General features: G+C 38.2%; 2 protein-coding genes and 1 pseudogene across 2 annotated transcripts in view; 2 read left to right on the forward strand and 1 right to left on the reverse strand.

The window, feature by feature from the left end:
- Nucleotides 1-2,971, forward strand: part of LOC117626640 (L-type lectin-domain containing receptor kinase IX.1-like) — a 23,648-nt gene extending 20,677 nt beyond the window's left edge. Inside the window, exon 2 of the mRNA XM_034358421.1 lies at nucleotides 1,136-2,971. Coding sequence (XP_034214312.1) covers nucleotides 1,136-2,880 — 1,745 coding nt within the window. The 3' untranslated portion in view covers nucleotides 2,881-2,971. The remainder of the gene's footprint in view (nucleotides 1-1,135) is intronic.
- A 2,374-nt stretch (nucleotides 2,972-5,345) lies between these two features.
- Nucleotides 5,346-7,690, reverse strand: LOC117625348 (annotated as a pseudogene).
- Nucleotides 7,691-11,820: 4,130 nt separating this feature from the next.
- On the forward strand, nucleotides 11,821-14,008 carry LOC117624650 (L-type lectin-domain containing receptor kinase IX.1-like). The gene has a single exon (XM_034356029.1). It carries the CDS (start codon nucleotides 11,828-11,830, stop codon nucleotides 13,919-13,921), a length of 2,094 nt encoding a protein of 697 aa, XP_034211920.1. The 5' UTR covers nucleotides 11,821-11,827; the 3' UTR covers nucleotides 13,922-14,008.
- The last annotated feature ends 1,707 nt before the right edge of the window (nucleotides 14,009-15,715 follow it).

Here is a 15,715-nt window from a genome sequence, read left to right on the forward strand (position 1 = left end):
TGTTTTTCTTCTTAATCCAGAAATTCAAGTTGGATTGGAAGCTTCTCTCTTTGTATTTTGTAACTATAAAAACATCATCTACAACTTCTGAATCGGGTCGGGTCATTAATCATGACCAATGCAACGACTATGAATTTGCTGAAAACCCGAACTTTGAACTTTGAAATCTGAAATCTAACTTTTTCGTTCCCACAAAACGTGTGTCAGACCCAATACCACAAAAAAGGCACAAGGCAATAAGAAAAAAGAAAAATTAGACCATGATCTTTCTTTAATTTTGAATTGGTAACCAAACAATTGCTGATTAAAGCACTTACAAATACTGAATCTTATTACCAGCAACAATTCGATTTGTAACCTCACCAGCAAATTAGATATGGTTGTCCTCCTTTTTCAAATTAGAAATGGTTGTCCTTCTTCTTCTTCTCTTTTTAATCTCCGAGGACAAAGACTTTTTAATTGCCACAAATAGTAACTATAGCAGTGTCTGCCTATTTTGCCCAAAGTGAAAACAACTAATTGGCTTGAAGTTGGATACCAGGACCGCAATCCTGCATCAGCACAAAGAAATAAGTAATTAAATAAATACATGTGAAGCTAGAAAGTCAATTGCTAATTTTCCCTTGACGTCATCAAAGTCCAAGTGAAATTATTTTGATTTGAATTGGTCAGCAAACAACTGCTGATTAAAGCATTTTCAAATATTAAAGTCTCTGCTCTATTTTAGACTCAACAATTTGATCTGTAACCTTACCAGCAAATTAGAAATGGTTGTCCTTCTTCTTCTTCTCTTGTTTCACTTAGCCCCTTGTGCAACCTCATTAAACTTCAATTTCTCCACCTTCCCAAATGGCATCAACAACCTATCTTTCGAGGGAGATGCTTTCGTCGACGGTGCTTTCCTCCGACTCACCAAAAGCGCTGCTGACGACGGGCAAGACCAAAGTGTCGGTCGAGCCACCTACAGCCAGCCCTTCCTCCTCCGCGACAACGCCACCGGAAAACTCGCGGACTTCACCACAAATTTCACATTCACCATCAACTCGCTAGACAAAACACTCTATGCAGATGGCCTCGCCTTCTTTTTGGCGCCAAACGGGTCTGCACTCAACAGAACAATAGGCAGAGGCGGCTNCTCTTGGCCTCCCAACCATAAACCCAGAAAAAAACGAGTCCACGAATCTTTACCCGTTTGTGGCAGTGGAGTTTGACATTTTTCAGAACGCCGTGACGTCTGTCCAAGATCCCGCCGGCGATCATGTTGGTATTGATGTCAACTCTGTCAAGTCTAAGGTTACCAGGGCGTGGAATGGTAGTATTACACAGGGACGAGACAATAATGCTTGGATTCGTTACGATTCTGGATCGAAAAATCTTAGCGTTACATTTACTACTTATGAAAATGGTGTCTGGGTTAGAAGGTATTTTGATTACATGGTTGATGTGAATGAGATTTTGCAGGGTTGGGTGATTGTTGGGTTCTCTGCTGCAACAGGTGCTATGACTGCTCTGCACAAGATCAACTCATGGAGTTTCAATTCGACATCGCTGATTGATGAGAATGCAAAAAACAACACACCAGTAGCTCCTGAGCCGACCCCCATTGTTGAACCCGAGTCAGGAAATGGCATCAACATTGGACTTGTGGTTGGGCTGGTTGTTGGTGGGTGTGTTCTTTTGGTTGGTGGGTTTTGTTTGGTTTGGTTCATTTTTTGGAAGAAGGGGGGAACAGGGGAAAGTAGCGACAATGATGAAGATCCTATGGTCAACGATCCGATTGATGACGAATTCGAAAAGGGGACGGGCCCGAAGAAGTTTTCGTACAAGATATTGGCTCAATCGACAAATGATTTTGACGAGGGAGAGAAGCTTGGAGAGGGAGGGTTTGGTGGGGTTTACAGAGGCTTCGTAAAAGATTTGAACTCATATGTTGCTGTTAAGAGGGTATCAAGTGGGTCTAGACAGGGGCTGAAGGAGTACGCAGCAGAAGTAAGGATCATCAGTCGACTTAGGCATCGAAATCTGGTGCAACTCATTGGTTGGTGCCACGAAAAGAGAGAACTCCTACTTGTTTACGAGTTCATGTCCAATGGAAGCTTAGATTCCCATTTGTTCAAAGGAAAAAGCTTGTTAGGTTGGGAGGCAAGGTACAGAATTGCTCAAGGCTTGGCGTCCGGATTGTTCTATCTACACGAAGAATGGGAACAATGTGTGTTGCACAGAGATATCAAATCCAGCAACATTATGTTGGATTCGAATTTCAATGCCAAACTGGGAGATTTCGGGTTGGCTCGACTTGTTGACCACGGGAAACAATCACAAACCACTGTTCTGGCTGGAACCATGGGCTACATGGCTCCTGAATGTGTCACCACAGGAAAGGCTAGCAAGGAAACAGATATTTACAGTTTTGGAGTTGTTGCTTTGGAGATAGCTTGTGGGAGAAAACCCATTGATCACAAGTGGGGAACAAATAAAATCAACATGGTAGAGTGGGTTTGGGAGCTTTATGGACAAGGGAAAGTCATTGAAGCAGCTGACCCAAAATTGTGTGGAGATTTTGATGAGAAACAAATAGAGTGCTTGTTGATTGTTGGGTTGTGGTGTGCTCATCCAGATTACAAGATCAGGCCTTCGACGCAACAAATAATTCAAGTGCTTAGCTTAGAAGTTGCGCCGCCTATTCTTCCATCAAAGATGCCAGTAGCCAGCTACTTTTCCCCTCCAGTATCATTTTCAATCTTGTCCGGTGATGTTACTGGTTCTGAAAGAGGTCAAACAGAGTCTTTAAGTTATGGTTACAACACCAATTCATCACAGTTCACCTCATCTTCCGCTTCCAATTCTTCTCCATCAGCTTCACTTTTGTACACAAATTAAATTTATACTTAATAATTGTGTTATTCAAATTTATTTTTTTATTTATATTTATGTTTTAATTCTTTAAGTAGATATGCACATAATTTATCAATTATATATGGTATAATGAAGAGACCATTTGCTCCTTTTTATCAAGCCATATATTCAGGTTGGATGCATATCTGTTTCTACTATTGAGGTCTATAATTTATCAATTATATATAAGGGGACTTCCAGATTAGTTTACAATTCCAACCCTTCTCAATGATGCTCGTTTCATTGCACTTTTCTGAAGGGTATGTTAGATCATGAAAGTCCTCTCCATGAAAAGTTGTGGTTTGAATTGGTAAACAAGGGCTGCTGCGCTTTTATTTTAGATCACAATTTGATCTGTAAAGCTTCCCTACTCTCTCGGAAATATTCTCTCCCAAAAGAAATTAGAAATGGCAAAAATCAAGAACTAAAACGATCCAAGCCAAAATCGTTTTTGCGGTTTTTCCAGCTCGGTTTGATTCACCAATTTACCGGTTTAAAAGCCCACTCCTAACTTAGGTGTTCCAAGCCCAACTTAATGGATCATCATCATTCAAGGTAGGTACAAAAGCTCAATCTAGCCAAAAGTAAGAAACACTAGCGGGCAAAGCATTTCTTAACTAATATAACTGACCTTCTAGATTCACAGAGGTCCACGTGGATTTGGCTTAACCCGCATTTGAAAACAAAAAAATAAATCTTAATTAAATTGGAAGAGAACATGAGTTTCCGGCTAAAATATGAATATGATTTGAATATTTTATGTTAAGTTGTATTCTTCTCTATAAGGAGGTATATATAAGAGTTTATATTAGTGCTTTACATGAAAATGGATTCAGTAATCAATTATGATAGTATCTCCTAATTATACAATGATTTGTCAACTATATAAAATAAAAAAGTAAATCCCTTAATTAATCTAGGAAATAAATCTCATTGATTAATTAGGAAGACTCGCGTCAACATTTTCCGTAAAAATGAGGGCTGTTTTTTAGTGAGCCTCTCAAAACTACATTATGCACTTATCATTTGCTTATATTGTAATAGGTGCATTAATAACACCATATGATGGCGTTATGTTCGCATAAAAAAATTCTTGTAAAGATGCTACAAATCTTGACTTCACATATCATCACGCCTTCTACTTGAGTTTTTTTTTTTTTCTTTTTAATTGTGAAATATACGGTTGTATAAATTTGTTTATATTTCAACAAGCTGTCTTTTGATGGTTCCCTATGGATATGGTTTCTCTTTTAGCCATTCAAGGCAATGTGTCTTTTTTCGGGGTCGCTTTCTCTTTAGCAAGGAGAGCCTTGCTCTCTCTAAGTTTTTCTAATTCCACATCCAGCCGCAGTCGTCCCTCATCGTCTTCATTCTGTCTGTCGCTGGCGTAATTTTTCGTCGCCCTATTGCACCTGCTCGGCTTTACTGTTTTGACAGATGGCGTCTAGTGCTAAGCGGGTCCTTTTTTTAATATATAAATAGTATAGCCGTGAAGCGATATCCATTTTTTTTCTTTTTTTTTTTTTTCAAAAAATAGTTTAGCCGAAAGGTTATACTCATTTTTAGAATTTTTTTTTTTCAAATAGTATAGCCGCACGGCTTTACTGCAGCTATACTCATTATTTGAGGCAATTTCTCACAATTAGCATCGAAATAAAGTTAAGGATCTATTTGGCCGCCGAGAAAGTTGTAGTTCTGAACATTATTAGATTTTAAAACAACAATTTGGAATTACTGAGATGGGTGTTTTATGTTTGTCGTCGCCCTATTGCACCTGCTCGGCTTTACTGTTTTGACAGATGGCGCCTAGTGCTAAGCGGGTCCTTTTTTTAATATATAAATAGTATAGCCGTGAAGCGATATCCCTTTTTTTTTAAAAAATATAGTTTAGCCGAAAGGCTATACTCATTTTTAGAATTTTTTTTTCCAACTAGTATAGCCGCACGGCTTTACTGCAGCTATACTCATTATTTGAGGCAATTTCTCACAATTAGCATCGAAATAAAGTTAAGGATCTATTTGGCCGCCGAGAAAGTTGTAGTTCTGAACATTATTAGATTTTAAAACAACAATTTGGTATTACTGAGATGGGTGTTTTACGTTTTTCATAAAGCAAAAAAAATCATAAATCAAAGGGCACAAAACTGCACTTTGTTTTGTTTAATTGGGGATTAGTTTTCTTCCATTTTCTCATCAACCAAGCATAGCTGGTTTTGATATACAAAATAATCACAAATCACAAATAGTTGGAGTATTTTGGTACAGATAGAGTTACCAAATGGGGAACTTGATTACTCTGCATATTTTCTCGAGGTGGGCTGCAAACTTCATTTTCTTTTTCTAGTTTGCCTTTCAAGTTTTCATGGAAATGGGGACGATGGGTTTCGAGAGGGAAAAGGTTAGAAGAGACTCAGGAAAGTTGCCCTCAAATTTAGGTTACCGTGAGATCCTCAAAGTCTGAAACCAAAAACATCAGCCTTTTCTGTCAGATGTCCGCGCATTGCATACTCCGGCGCCAAATAGCCTCTACAAGATTATCAAATGCTTACTAAAAACGTTGCTTGGATTACACCCTCCCTAGTCATGATTAACAATGTATAACATAAACGAGGGCTTACATTGTGCCTGCAACCCGGGTGCTCATGTGTGTTTTCTTGTCATCATAAAGCTTTGCCCATCCAAAATCTGATATTTTTGGGGAGAGTTCTGCATCTAGCAAAATATTACTGGCTTTGACGTCTCGATGTACAATCCTGGGCTTTGACTCCTCATGAAGGTAAGCAAGTCCTCTTGCTGTTCCTAATAATATATTGAAGCGGGTAGGCCAGTCAAGGTGCAAGTCATTTCTTCCTGAAACATTACATGGAAAAACAACCAATGCACATATAAGAGAAAAAGGAAAAATAAAATTAATGAAAATATGTTTTGATATGAGAATTGGGCTGGTTTAACATATTTTAATTGTTCAGGATACTTAATTGAATAATCCCTTGTACAGAGCAAAAACTAATAAAATATAACTAGCAGTAGTTTTCTTCTTTCTTTATTTTCCAGCAGAAAACCAAGGCAGTGAAAGAAGATTTATTCTCAAGGAAAAAACTTGGATGTAACTTCAGAGTACTTCAAACTGCAGAATATTCTGATTCAGATAATTACTCTTTTGGTTTCTTTAAACTTCACTCCTCAGTAGAGAAAAATTATAACAAATGGTTGCATAAAAAACTTGGATGAACGTTTAGAGTACTTGAAACTGCAGAGTATTCTGTTTCTATAAAACCTACCAAAAAGTGCCTGATCAAGGCTCTTGTTTTCAAGATACTCATAAACCAAAATACGGTGGCTTCCTTCAATGCAGCATCCATACAATTTCACTAGATTGCGATGTTGGACTGTAGATATCGTAGCAATCTCGGTTACAAATTGACTCTTCCCTTGGTGAGATGCTACTGAAAGTTGCTTCACAGCCACTACCCTCCCATCAGAAAGTGTCCCCTATAAACAGAAATACAATTCAGTGACATGAAAGGGAAGTAGAAAGAATCTATTTTGCTTCTCTCTCAATTTCTTTTTGTAAGAAGTCGAAGTCATTACTTTAAAGTAGCAGATATTGATGTAAAATAGATTTCACCTTATAAACAGGTCCATATCCTCCCTCTCCTAACTTATTTGAAGGATTAAAATCTTCTGTTGCAGCTCTCAACTCAGCATAACTGAAAGTATTTGGTCGGGGACCTAATCCTAGAAGATCTGCATATTCAAAAGTGAGTATGACGTAGGTTTAAATTTCGAAACAACACATCAGAAGTATTTTCTCTCAAATATGCTTATCAACACTAGAAAGAACTTAGAACCGCATGCAGAATTAACCCTTAATAATATGCTCATTGCTCTTTTACCTTCATCGTCATCTTTTTCTGATGTTTTTCTCCGCATATATAAAACTGCAAATAATAATAGCAAGATCACTACTCCGACAGAGACTGCAATACCAACTATCAACCCATCCTGCTCTTCTTTCCTGGAGTAGTTGGTGTAAGATCTGAGCAATGAAACAGAATAATTGTTCAGTGTGTCAATCAATTGACAGCAGATAAATACATTTAAACCATTCATAGGAAATATTCATAACTTGACATTATATTATATAACTGAAGCAGCGTGGACAGCCGATATTAGCGGGCCGTAATCACCTTGTTCATGTATGCAACATGTTCCCTTACCAGCCCAGAACAGATGAATATCTAGGTAATTCTCTGTCACATTAACCTTGAAGGGTCTCGGAACTGCTCTGTTAACCCCACCTACCTCCTTCGATATGTCGAAGTCCTTCCTTCTGAGGTTCCCCTAGGAAGCAAATGAAGAGATAGTTAAATAATTCTGCCTAATGAGGTTGCCCTTACTTCAAATAGCTTAAGTTTTTTTTTTTTTCTTTATTAGCAGCCTTACTGGAATATAGATATCAAATACACGCCTTCCTAGACTTTTGTGAAGTTTGTGTATCGCGGCTAGCAAAAACCGTTTCTGCAAATTGCAATGTTACAGTATAAGGTCCATTCTGAAGACCCAGGCCATAGTATCTCAGTGAACCTGGGGACACTCTTGAAGTCTCGAAAAGCTCTGGTGTCTAATCCGCACCGAAGACTTGCGTAAGGGTGGTTTCCACAAATGATTGATTCAAATTATCAGAAAAACCCGCATTGCCAACAGCCCATTTCTGTGTACTGGTTACATTAAATGTTGCTGGGCCAAGAGCTGAGTCTTCAGCCTCCTACAATATGCCATCATTTCCTCTCATTTGTGGTCCTCCACACTTGATTGAGAAGTTTGTATCTGTACAATTCAATTTAATAGCACAAGATATGATTAGTGAAAAAACTTCAAACTGATGTAATAGCACAATATATGCTTACTAGATTTATCAAGACATTCCTACAATATGTATACATAATGAGATAAGCAATGCCTATTGCTGTAACATGATCTTGCATTAAAGAAATAAATGCTAGTGAAATATAGAGAGATTACATCGTGGGGTATTTCAATGGTAGTTCGCCTGTTTAATTGTTGAAACCCAGATCCCTGCAACATGAGTGCTAAGTTAGAGGAACAATTAGAATAATAAGAAAATTAATTGGTATATTTGGGATTCAAGCTTATATATCTGCTGGAACGTACAGTATCTGTAAACATTGATATTCTCCAAAATCAGTAGGGATGCTACCATTGATTAATGTATTCCGTAGAACTCTGTTACACCTCCAAAAATAATTAGTGGACAAGTAAATGGAGTAAGATTTTCAATTTGAAAAGGAAAAGGAAGTTTGATCACAGCGCGTGAATGAATGAGGTGTAAACTTACAAATCAGTGAAGTTCTTCAAATTTCTTATGAAATCAAGAGACGAGCTCACATAATATATATCACTGCTTCGCCTTCATTATCATACACAAACATAAATTATGCCCAGTAAATGGAGGGGAGAGAGAGAGAGAGAGAGAGAGTTTAAAATGTATTAAGCATTTGCCCTTACAGAGATTCCAATGAAGTCAGTTGAGAAAAACTGGTTGGTATTGGGCCTTCAAAAGAGTTCCCTTGAGATCTCCTACAAAAACATTTGAGATGCTTGTAAATAAAAGACCCATCTCAGCCATGCAGATCTGCTTTCATAAACTGCAGAAGGTTAAAAGTTTGCCATACTTACAAAGAAGTCAGTTTTCTCCAATTCCCACGAATTTATGAAAAACCAGTGAGGCCAAATGGAGAACCAGTGCAGCATGAACCGTTGGTTAGAGACGGTAGTTTCATGCCCCGTATGATTGATCGCTACACGGAGATGCAATCCTCGTATATTCATGAACGCTGTCAAGTTGACTTGATTGAGCATTTATGGGCGGTGAAAGGCAATGAAGGTGAATGAAGTGAAGTGAATATGTTTTTTTAATTTATTATGTTTATATTGTATTTTTAGTTATGCTTTAGTTGTGGGTTGTTTATTTTTTATGCTTTGGTTGTGGTTTGCTTTTTATGTATGGAATGTTTTGAATAAAAAGGAATTTTGTTGAATATTTTCTTTATTCACTAAAAGAAAAGCAATACAACTAATAAAATAAAATACATGAATTAAACTTAGTACAGTGTAAAATTTTTAAAATACTAAACTTAGTACAAATTTTATAAGCTAATCCTACTCCAAAAAATATTTGCCCACAATCTCTTTGTCTCCTGGCCTGTGATTGTTTTTTGTTTAATATTAGCTCACCTCTTTTGACCAAAAAAAACACATTTATGACTGCTTTTTGGAACAAATAATGTGGTAGTAATAATAAATTACTATCAAAACAAACATGGGAAATATTAATGTCTGCCAACATGAAAATTTAATAATTTCTTCATGCTCTATGTTCCCTAGTAGCCATAAACCCCCTTTCCTTTTTTGCCAAAATAAACTGTAAACCCCTCTTCTTTGGCTCTATTTTAAATATTTTTACAAGTATCAACTAATTAAGGTGGTTTTGAAGTTGAAACTCCAAGTCCATATATACTTCTTTTTCCAAATCTCCACGTAAGAATGCATTTTTGACATCAAACTGATGTAGTGGCCAATCGAGATTTGCTGTGGAGACAGTAAGACTCTAATAATGTTAATCTTGGCTGCTAGGGCAAAGGTCTCCTGGTAGTCTTTCTCATATTTCTGTGTGTACCCCTTCGCCACCAATCTAGCTTTATATCTTTCAATGGATCCATCTGCTTTGAGTTTCACAGTATAAATCCACATGCATCGTCTTCTTTCCATGAGGTAACAGTACGAGTTCCCATGTGACATTCTTTTGGAGAGCTCGCATTTCTTCATTCATGGCTTATTTCCATTTTGGGTCTTCTAGTGCTTCAGTTACAATGTTGGGGACAGATATGTCAATCAACTGCTTCACAAAGTGTATACATGACTCTGATAATCTGTTGAGAGATATATAATTATTGATGAGGTATTTCCCTTTAGCTTTAAGATCTGCTTCGTATTGTACTTAAGGTTTGATACAGTTCTTTCTTTCTAAAAGCTGATATGTAGGCTCTGTGCCTTCTGAAATCAAATCATCCTGGGATATTTCATTAGTATTATCAGTTTCAGGAAAAGATGATACCTGAATGACTCCTCGGCATGTGATTAATGTGGTACTAGAGCTGAAGGATTCTCTGGAGCAGGCAAAATCTTATAAAACAGTTTAACTTCCTCATCTTGATTTTGACAGCGTGGAGACGACCGGTTGCTGTCTTCTAGCGACCGGTTGTTTTCAAGCAGGTTCTCCATGTTCGAAAAACTAAGGGGGCCGACTGGTCACGTTCCACTTGTGACTGGTCGTTTTGAAGTAAGTTCTCTGTGTTTGAAGAACTAAAGAGGGTGACCGGTCGCTTTCCACTGGCGACCGATCATTTTGAAGCAGAGTTGCATCTTGGGGAAAAAAATCGAGAATTTTGGGAGTGGTTGATTCTCGATTCTCCTCCTGTGATGCTGAGAAATATACGTCGTGTTCCCGGAACACAACATTTATAGAGGTACAGACCTTCTGACTAGGAGGATGATAACACCGATATCCTTTCTAATAAAATGTATAACCAATGAAAACACACTTTTTGGCTTGAGAATCCAATTTGCTTGGTTGGTGATCATGTATAAGTGGACAAATACAACACAGCCGAAAATCTGAGGTTCCAGGTTTGGGGTGAGAGGCATTTGGATATGGTGGTGGAGTGTTTAAAGTGGTGTTTTACAATACTAGAGGGAATCCGATTGATAAGGTATGCTGCAGAGAGGACGGCTTCTCCCCAAAAAGATTGAGGCATATTGGCATCAAACAGAAAGGCATAAACTACTTCCAATAAATGTATGTTCTTTCTTTCAACCACTCCATTTTGTTAGGGAGTGTAGGGGCATGAGTGTTGATAGATGATGCCATGATCTTGTAAGAACTGGTTAAGATCATGGTTGAAAAATTCTCCGTCATTTTCAAAATGAACAACCTGAAATCTGGCATGAAACTGAGTCTCCACAATTTGATGGAATTGTTGAAATTTGGAACTGACTTCCCCTTTAGTTTTGAGAAGGGAAACCCAAGTCATGCGTGTGCAATCATCTATAAACGTGACAAACCATCAAGCTCCCCTCAGAGTGGTCATTTTAGCAGAGCCCTAAACATTAGAATGAACAAGAGAAAACAGAACCAACAGAACCAAACTTTTATTTGAACTTAAGGGAAAAGGAACACGATGGCTCTTGGCTAGTTCACAAATGTCACACTTAAAACTAGAAATATCAAAACTGGTAAATAAGGATGGAAATAACTTCTATAAATATCCAAACAAAGCATGTCCAAGACGCCTATGTCATAACCATACTTCGGCAGTTTTCTTCTCAACACTAGCACCCCCAATCTTGAAAGCTTGACCGACTTTGACTTCACTGTCAGGTGCCAAGTCCAGGTAGTAGAGTTTGCCCCTCCTAGTACCATTACCAATCGTCTTGCTGCTAAGAATGTCCTGAAAAACACAATGAGTAGGCCAAAATTTTACAATGCAATTCAATGCCGTAGTAATTTGAAGGAACAGAACAGTTGCTGGATGATGAGGATGGCTTGTAGTAACTATAGCAGTGTTTGCCTATTTTGCCCAAGTGAAAACAACTAATTGGCTTGAAGTTGGATCACGATAAACTTTATATAACAGGACGGCAATCCTGCATCAGCGCAAAGAAATAAATACATGTCAAGCTAGAAAGTCAATTGCTAATTTTCCCCTGGCGTCATTAAAGTCCAAGTAAAAATTATTTTGACTTGAATTGGTAAGCAAACAACTGCTGATTAAAGCATTTTCAAATATTAAAGTCTCTGCTCTATTTTAGACCCAACAATTTGATCTGTAACCTTACCAGCAAATTAGAAATGGTTGTCCTTCTTCTTCTTCTCTTGTTTCACTTAGCCCCTTGTGCAACCTCATTAAACTTCAATTTCTCCACCTTCCCAAATGGCATCAACACCCTATCTCTCGAGGGAGATGCTTTCGTCGACGGTGATTTCCTCCGACTCACCAAAAGCGCTGCTGACCAGGTGCAAGGCCAAAGCGTCGGTCGAGCCACCTACAGCCAACCCTTCCTCCTCCGTGACAACGCCACGGGAAAACTCGCCGACTTCACCACAAATTTCACATTCGCCATCGACTCGCTAGACAAAGCACCCTATGCAGATGGGCTCGCCTTCTTTTTGGCGTCAAACGGGTCTGTACTCAACAGCACAATAGGCAGAGGCGGCTCTCTTGGCCTCCCCGTCATAAACCCAGAAAAAAACGAGTCCACGAATCTGTACCCGTTTGTGGCAGTGGAGTTTGACATCTTTCATAATGCAAGGACGTCTATCGACGATCCCGCTGGCGATCATGTTGGTATTGATGTCAACTCTGTCAAGTCTAAGGTTACCAGGGCGTGGAATGGTAGTATTACACAGGGACGACTCAATAATGCTTGGATTCGTTACGATTCTGGATCAAAAAATCTTAGCGTTACATTTACTACTTATGAAAATGGTGTCCGGGTTAGAAGGTATTTTGATTACATGGTTGATGTGAATGACATTTTGCAAGGTTGGGTGATTGTTGGGTTCTCTGCTGCAACAGGTGCTAGGACTGCTCTGCACAAGATCAACTCATGGAGTTTCAATTCGACATCGCTGATTTATGAGAATGCAAAGAACAACACACCAGTAGCTCCTGAGCCAACCCCCAATGTTGAACCCAAGTCAGGAAATGGCATCAATATTGGACTAGTGGTTGGTCTAGTTGTTGGTGGGTGTGTTCTTTTGGTTGGTGGGTTTTATTTGGCTTGGTTCATTTTTTGGAAGAAGGGGGGAACAGGGGAAAGTAGCGACAATGATGAAGATCCTATGGTCAACGATCCGATTGATGACGAATTCGAAAAGGGGACAGGCCCGAAGAAGTTTTCGTACAAGATATTGGCTCAATCGACAAATGATTTTGACGAGGGAGAGAAGCTTGGAGAGGGAGGGTTTGGTGGGGTTTACAGAGGCTTCGTAAAAGATTTGAACTCATATGTTGCTGTTAAGAGGGTATCAAGTGGGTCTAGACAGGGGCTGAAGGAGTACGCAGCAGAAGTAAGGATCATCAGTCGACTTAGGCATCGAAATCTGGTGCAACTCATTGGTTGGTGCCACGAAAAGAGAGAACTCCTACTTGTTTACGAGTTCATGTCCAATGGAAGCTTAGATTCCCATTTGTTCAAAGGAAAAAGCTTGTTAGGTTGGGAGGCAAGGTACAGAATTGCTCAAGGCTTGGCGTCCGGATTGTTCTATCTACACGAAGAATGGGAACAATGTGTGTTGCACAGAGATATCAAATCCAGCAACATTATGTTGGATTCGAATTTCAACGCCAAACTGGGAGATTTCGGGTTGGCTCGACTTGTTGACCACGGGAAACAATCACACACCACTGTTCTGGCTGGAACCATGGGCTACATGGCTCCTGAATGTGTCACCACAGGAACGGCTAGCAAGGAAACAGATGTTTACAGTTTTGGAGTTGTTGCTTTGGAGATAGCTTGTGGGAGAAAACCCGTTGATCACAAGTGGGGAACAAATAAAATCAACATGGTAGAGTGGGTTTGGGAGCTTTATGGACAAGGGAAAGTCATTGAAGCAGCTGACCCAAAATTGTGTGGGGATTTTGATGAGAAACAAATAGAGTGCTTGTTGATTGTTGGGTTGTGGTGTGCTCATCCAGATTACAAGATCAGGCCTTCAACACAACAAATAATTCAAGTGCTTAGCTTAGAAGTTGCACCGCCTATTCTTCCATCAAAGATGCCAGTAGCCAGCTACTTTTCTCCTCCGGTATCATTTAAAATCTTCTCCGGTGATGTTACTGGTTCTGAGAGAGGTCAAACAGAGTCTTTAAGTAATGGTTACAACACCAATTCATCACAGTTCATCTCATCTTCCGCTTCTAATTCTTCTCCATCAGCTTAACTTTTGTACACAAATTAAATTTATACTTAACAATTGTGTTGTACCTATATTCAAATTTTTTTTTGGTAATTTATATTTATATTTATATTTGAATTCTTTAAGTAGATATGCACATAACTTGGCTATATACTAATTTCGTGTTTGGGTATTTGGATTAAAATTAATAGATAGTATAATGAAGAGACGATTTGCTCCTTTTTATCAAGCCATATATTCAGGTTGGATGCATATCTGTTTCTACTCTTGAGGTCTATAATTTATCAATTATATATAAGGGGACTTCCAGATTAGTTTACAATTCCAACCCTTCTCAATGATGCTCGTTTCATTGCACTTTTCTGAAGGGTATGTCAGATCATGAAAGTCCTCTCCATGAAAAGTTGTGGTTTGAATTGGTAAACAAGCACTACAAAAACAGAAGACAATAGTCACATTCTTAAAGCAACAAATAGATTTTGGTGACATTTGAATGAGTGGTCAATGGTTTTGCTTACTAGTACTATTAATTGTGACTAGTTATCTCACACTTTAAAGAATTGGTGACTATTGATTTAAATGTAGTAAATATAAAATCATCTAACACTTAAACAGTAATTTTGCAATATAATATTTCAGGATAATCTTCTTTAGTACAAGTAATCCAGTTAAATACGTATAAAAAGCAGCAAAAAAACAATACGTATAGATAAACCCAATTAACAAATATAAAAAAGAAGACTATTTGATTTTGGTTCAATAAACAAAGAAGAAAAAGACTATTTTCACAGAAGCCAATGTTAAAAAGAAAATACCATGGTTTTAGGCTGCGTCTCTAACCACAACAAACCCATCTCCATAATCTCACCTCTCCCTCCATCAAAATTGGACTTGTGGTTGGGTTGGTTGTTTGGTGGGTTTTGTTTGGTTTGGTTCATTTTTTGGAAGAAGGAGGGAATAGGGGAATATGGCTTTTTATTTAAAAATATATATATCGTACAGCCGAGCGGCTATACTTGGTTTTTTCTTTTCTTTTTTTAAATAGTATAGCCGGGCGGCTATACGCTTTCTCTCTAAGTTTTTTTTGAAAAAATCGTATAGCCGGTCGCTTTACTGGGTTTTTCTTTTTTAATTATTTTTAAAAAATAGTATAGCAGCGCGGCTATACGTGATTTTTTTCCTTGTATAGCCGCGCAGCTGTACCGTTTTGACAAATGGCGCCTAGCGCTAATCGGGTGGTTTTTTAAATAAATATAAATAGTATAGCCGTGCGGCGATACCCCCTTTTCTTAATTTTGTTCAAAAAATAGTACAGGCGAACGGCTGTACCCATTTTTATTAGTGTTGCTCAAAAATAGTATAGCCGCACGGCTTTACTGGGTACTCGTTACATTTGAGGCAATTTCATCCAAATTGCCATAAACCAAGAACAAAACTTTTCACAATTGGCATCGAAATAAAGTTAAGGATCTATTTGGCTGCCGAGAAAGTTGTAGTTCCGAACATTATTAGATTTTAAAACAACAATTTGGTATTACTGGGATGGGTTGTTTTACATTTTTCATAAAGCAAAAACAATCATAAATCAAAGGGCACAAAACTGCACTTTGTTTTGTTTGATTGGGGATTATTTTCTTCCATTTTCACATCAACCAAGCATAGCTGGTTTTGATATACAAAATAATCACAAATAGTTGGGAGTATTTTGGTACAGATAGAGTTGCCAAATGGGGAACTTGATTTCTCTGCATATTTTCTCGAGGTGGGCTGCAAACTTCAGTTTCTTTTTCTAGTTTGCTTTTCAAGTTTTCAGGGAAA

The sequence above is a fragment of the Prunus dulcis genome, chromosome 4 (genome assembly GCF_902201215.1).
Source record: "Prunus dulcis chromosome 4, ALMONDv2, whole genome shotgun sequence".
In the NCBI taxonomy this organism is placed as follows: Eukaryota; Viridiplantae; Streptophyta; class Magnoliopsida; order Rosales; family Rosaceae; genus Prunus; species Prunus dulcis.

What these genes read in the sequence shown, in the direction of transcription:
- LOC117624650 (XM_034356029.1), top strand. Translation starts at nt 11,828, where the DNA reads ATGGTTGTCCTTCTTCTTCTTCTCTTGTTTCACTTAGCCCCTTGTGCA.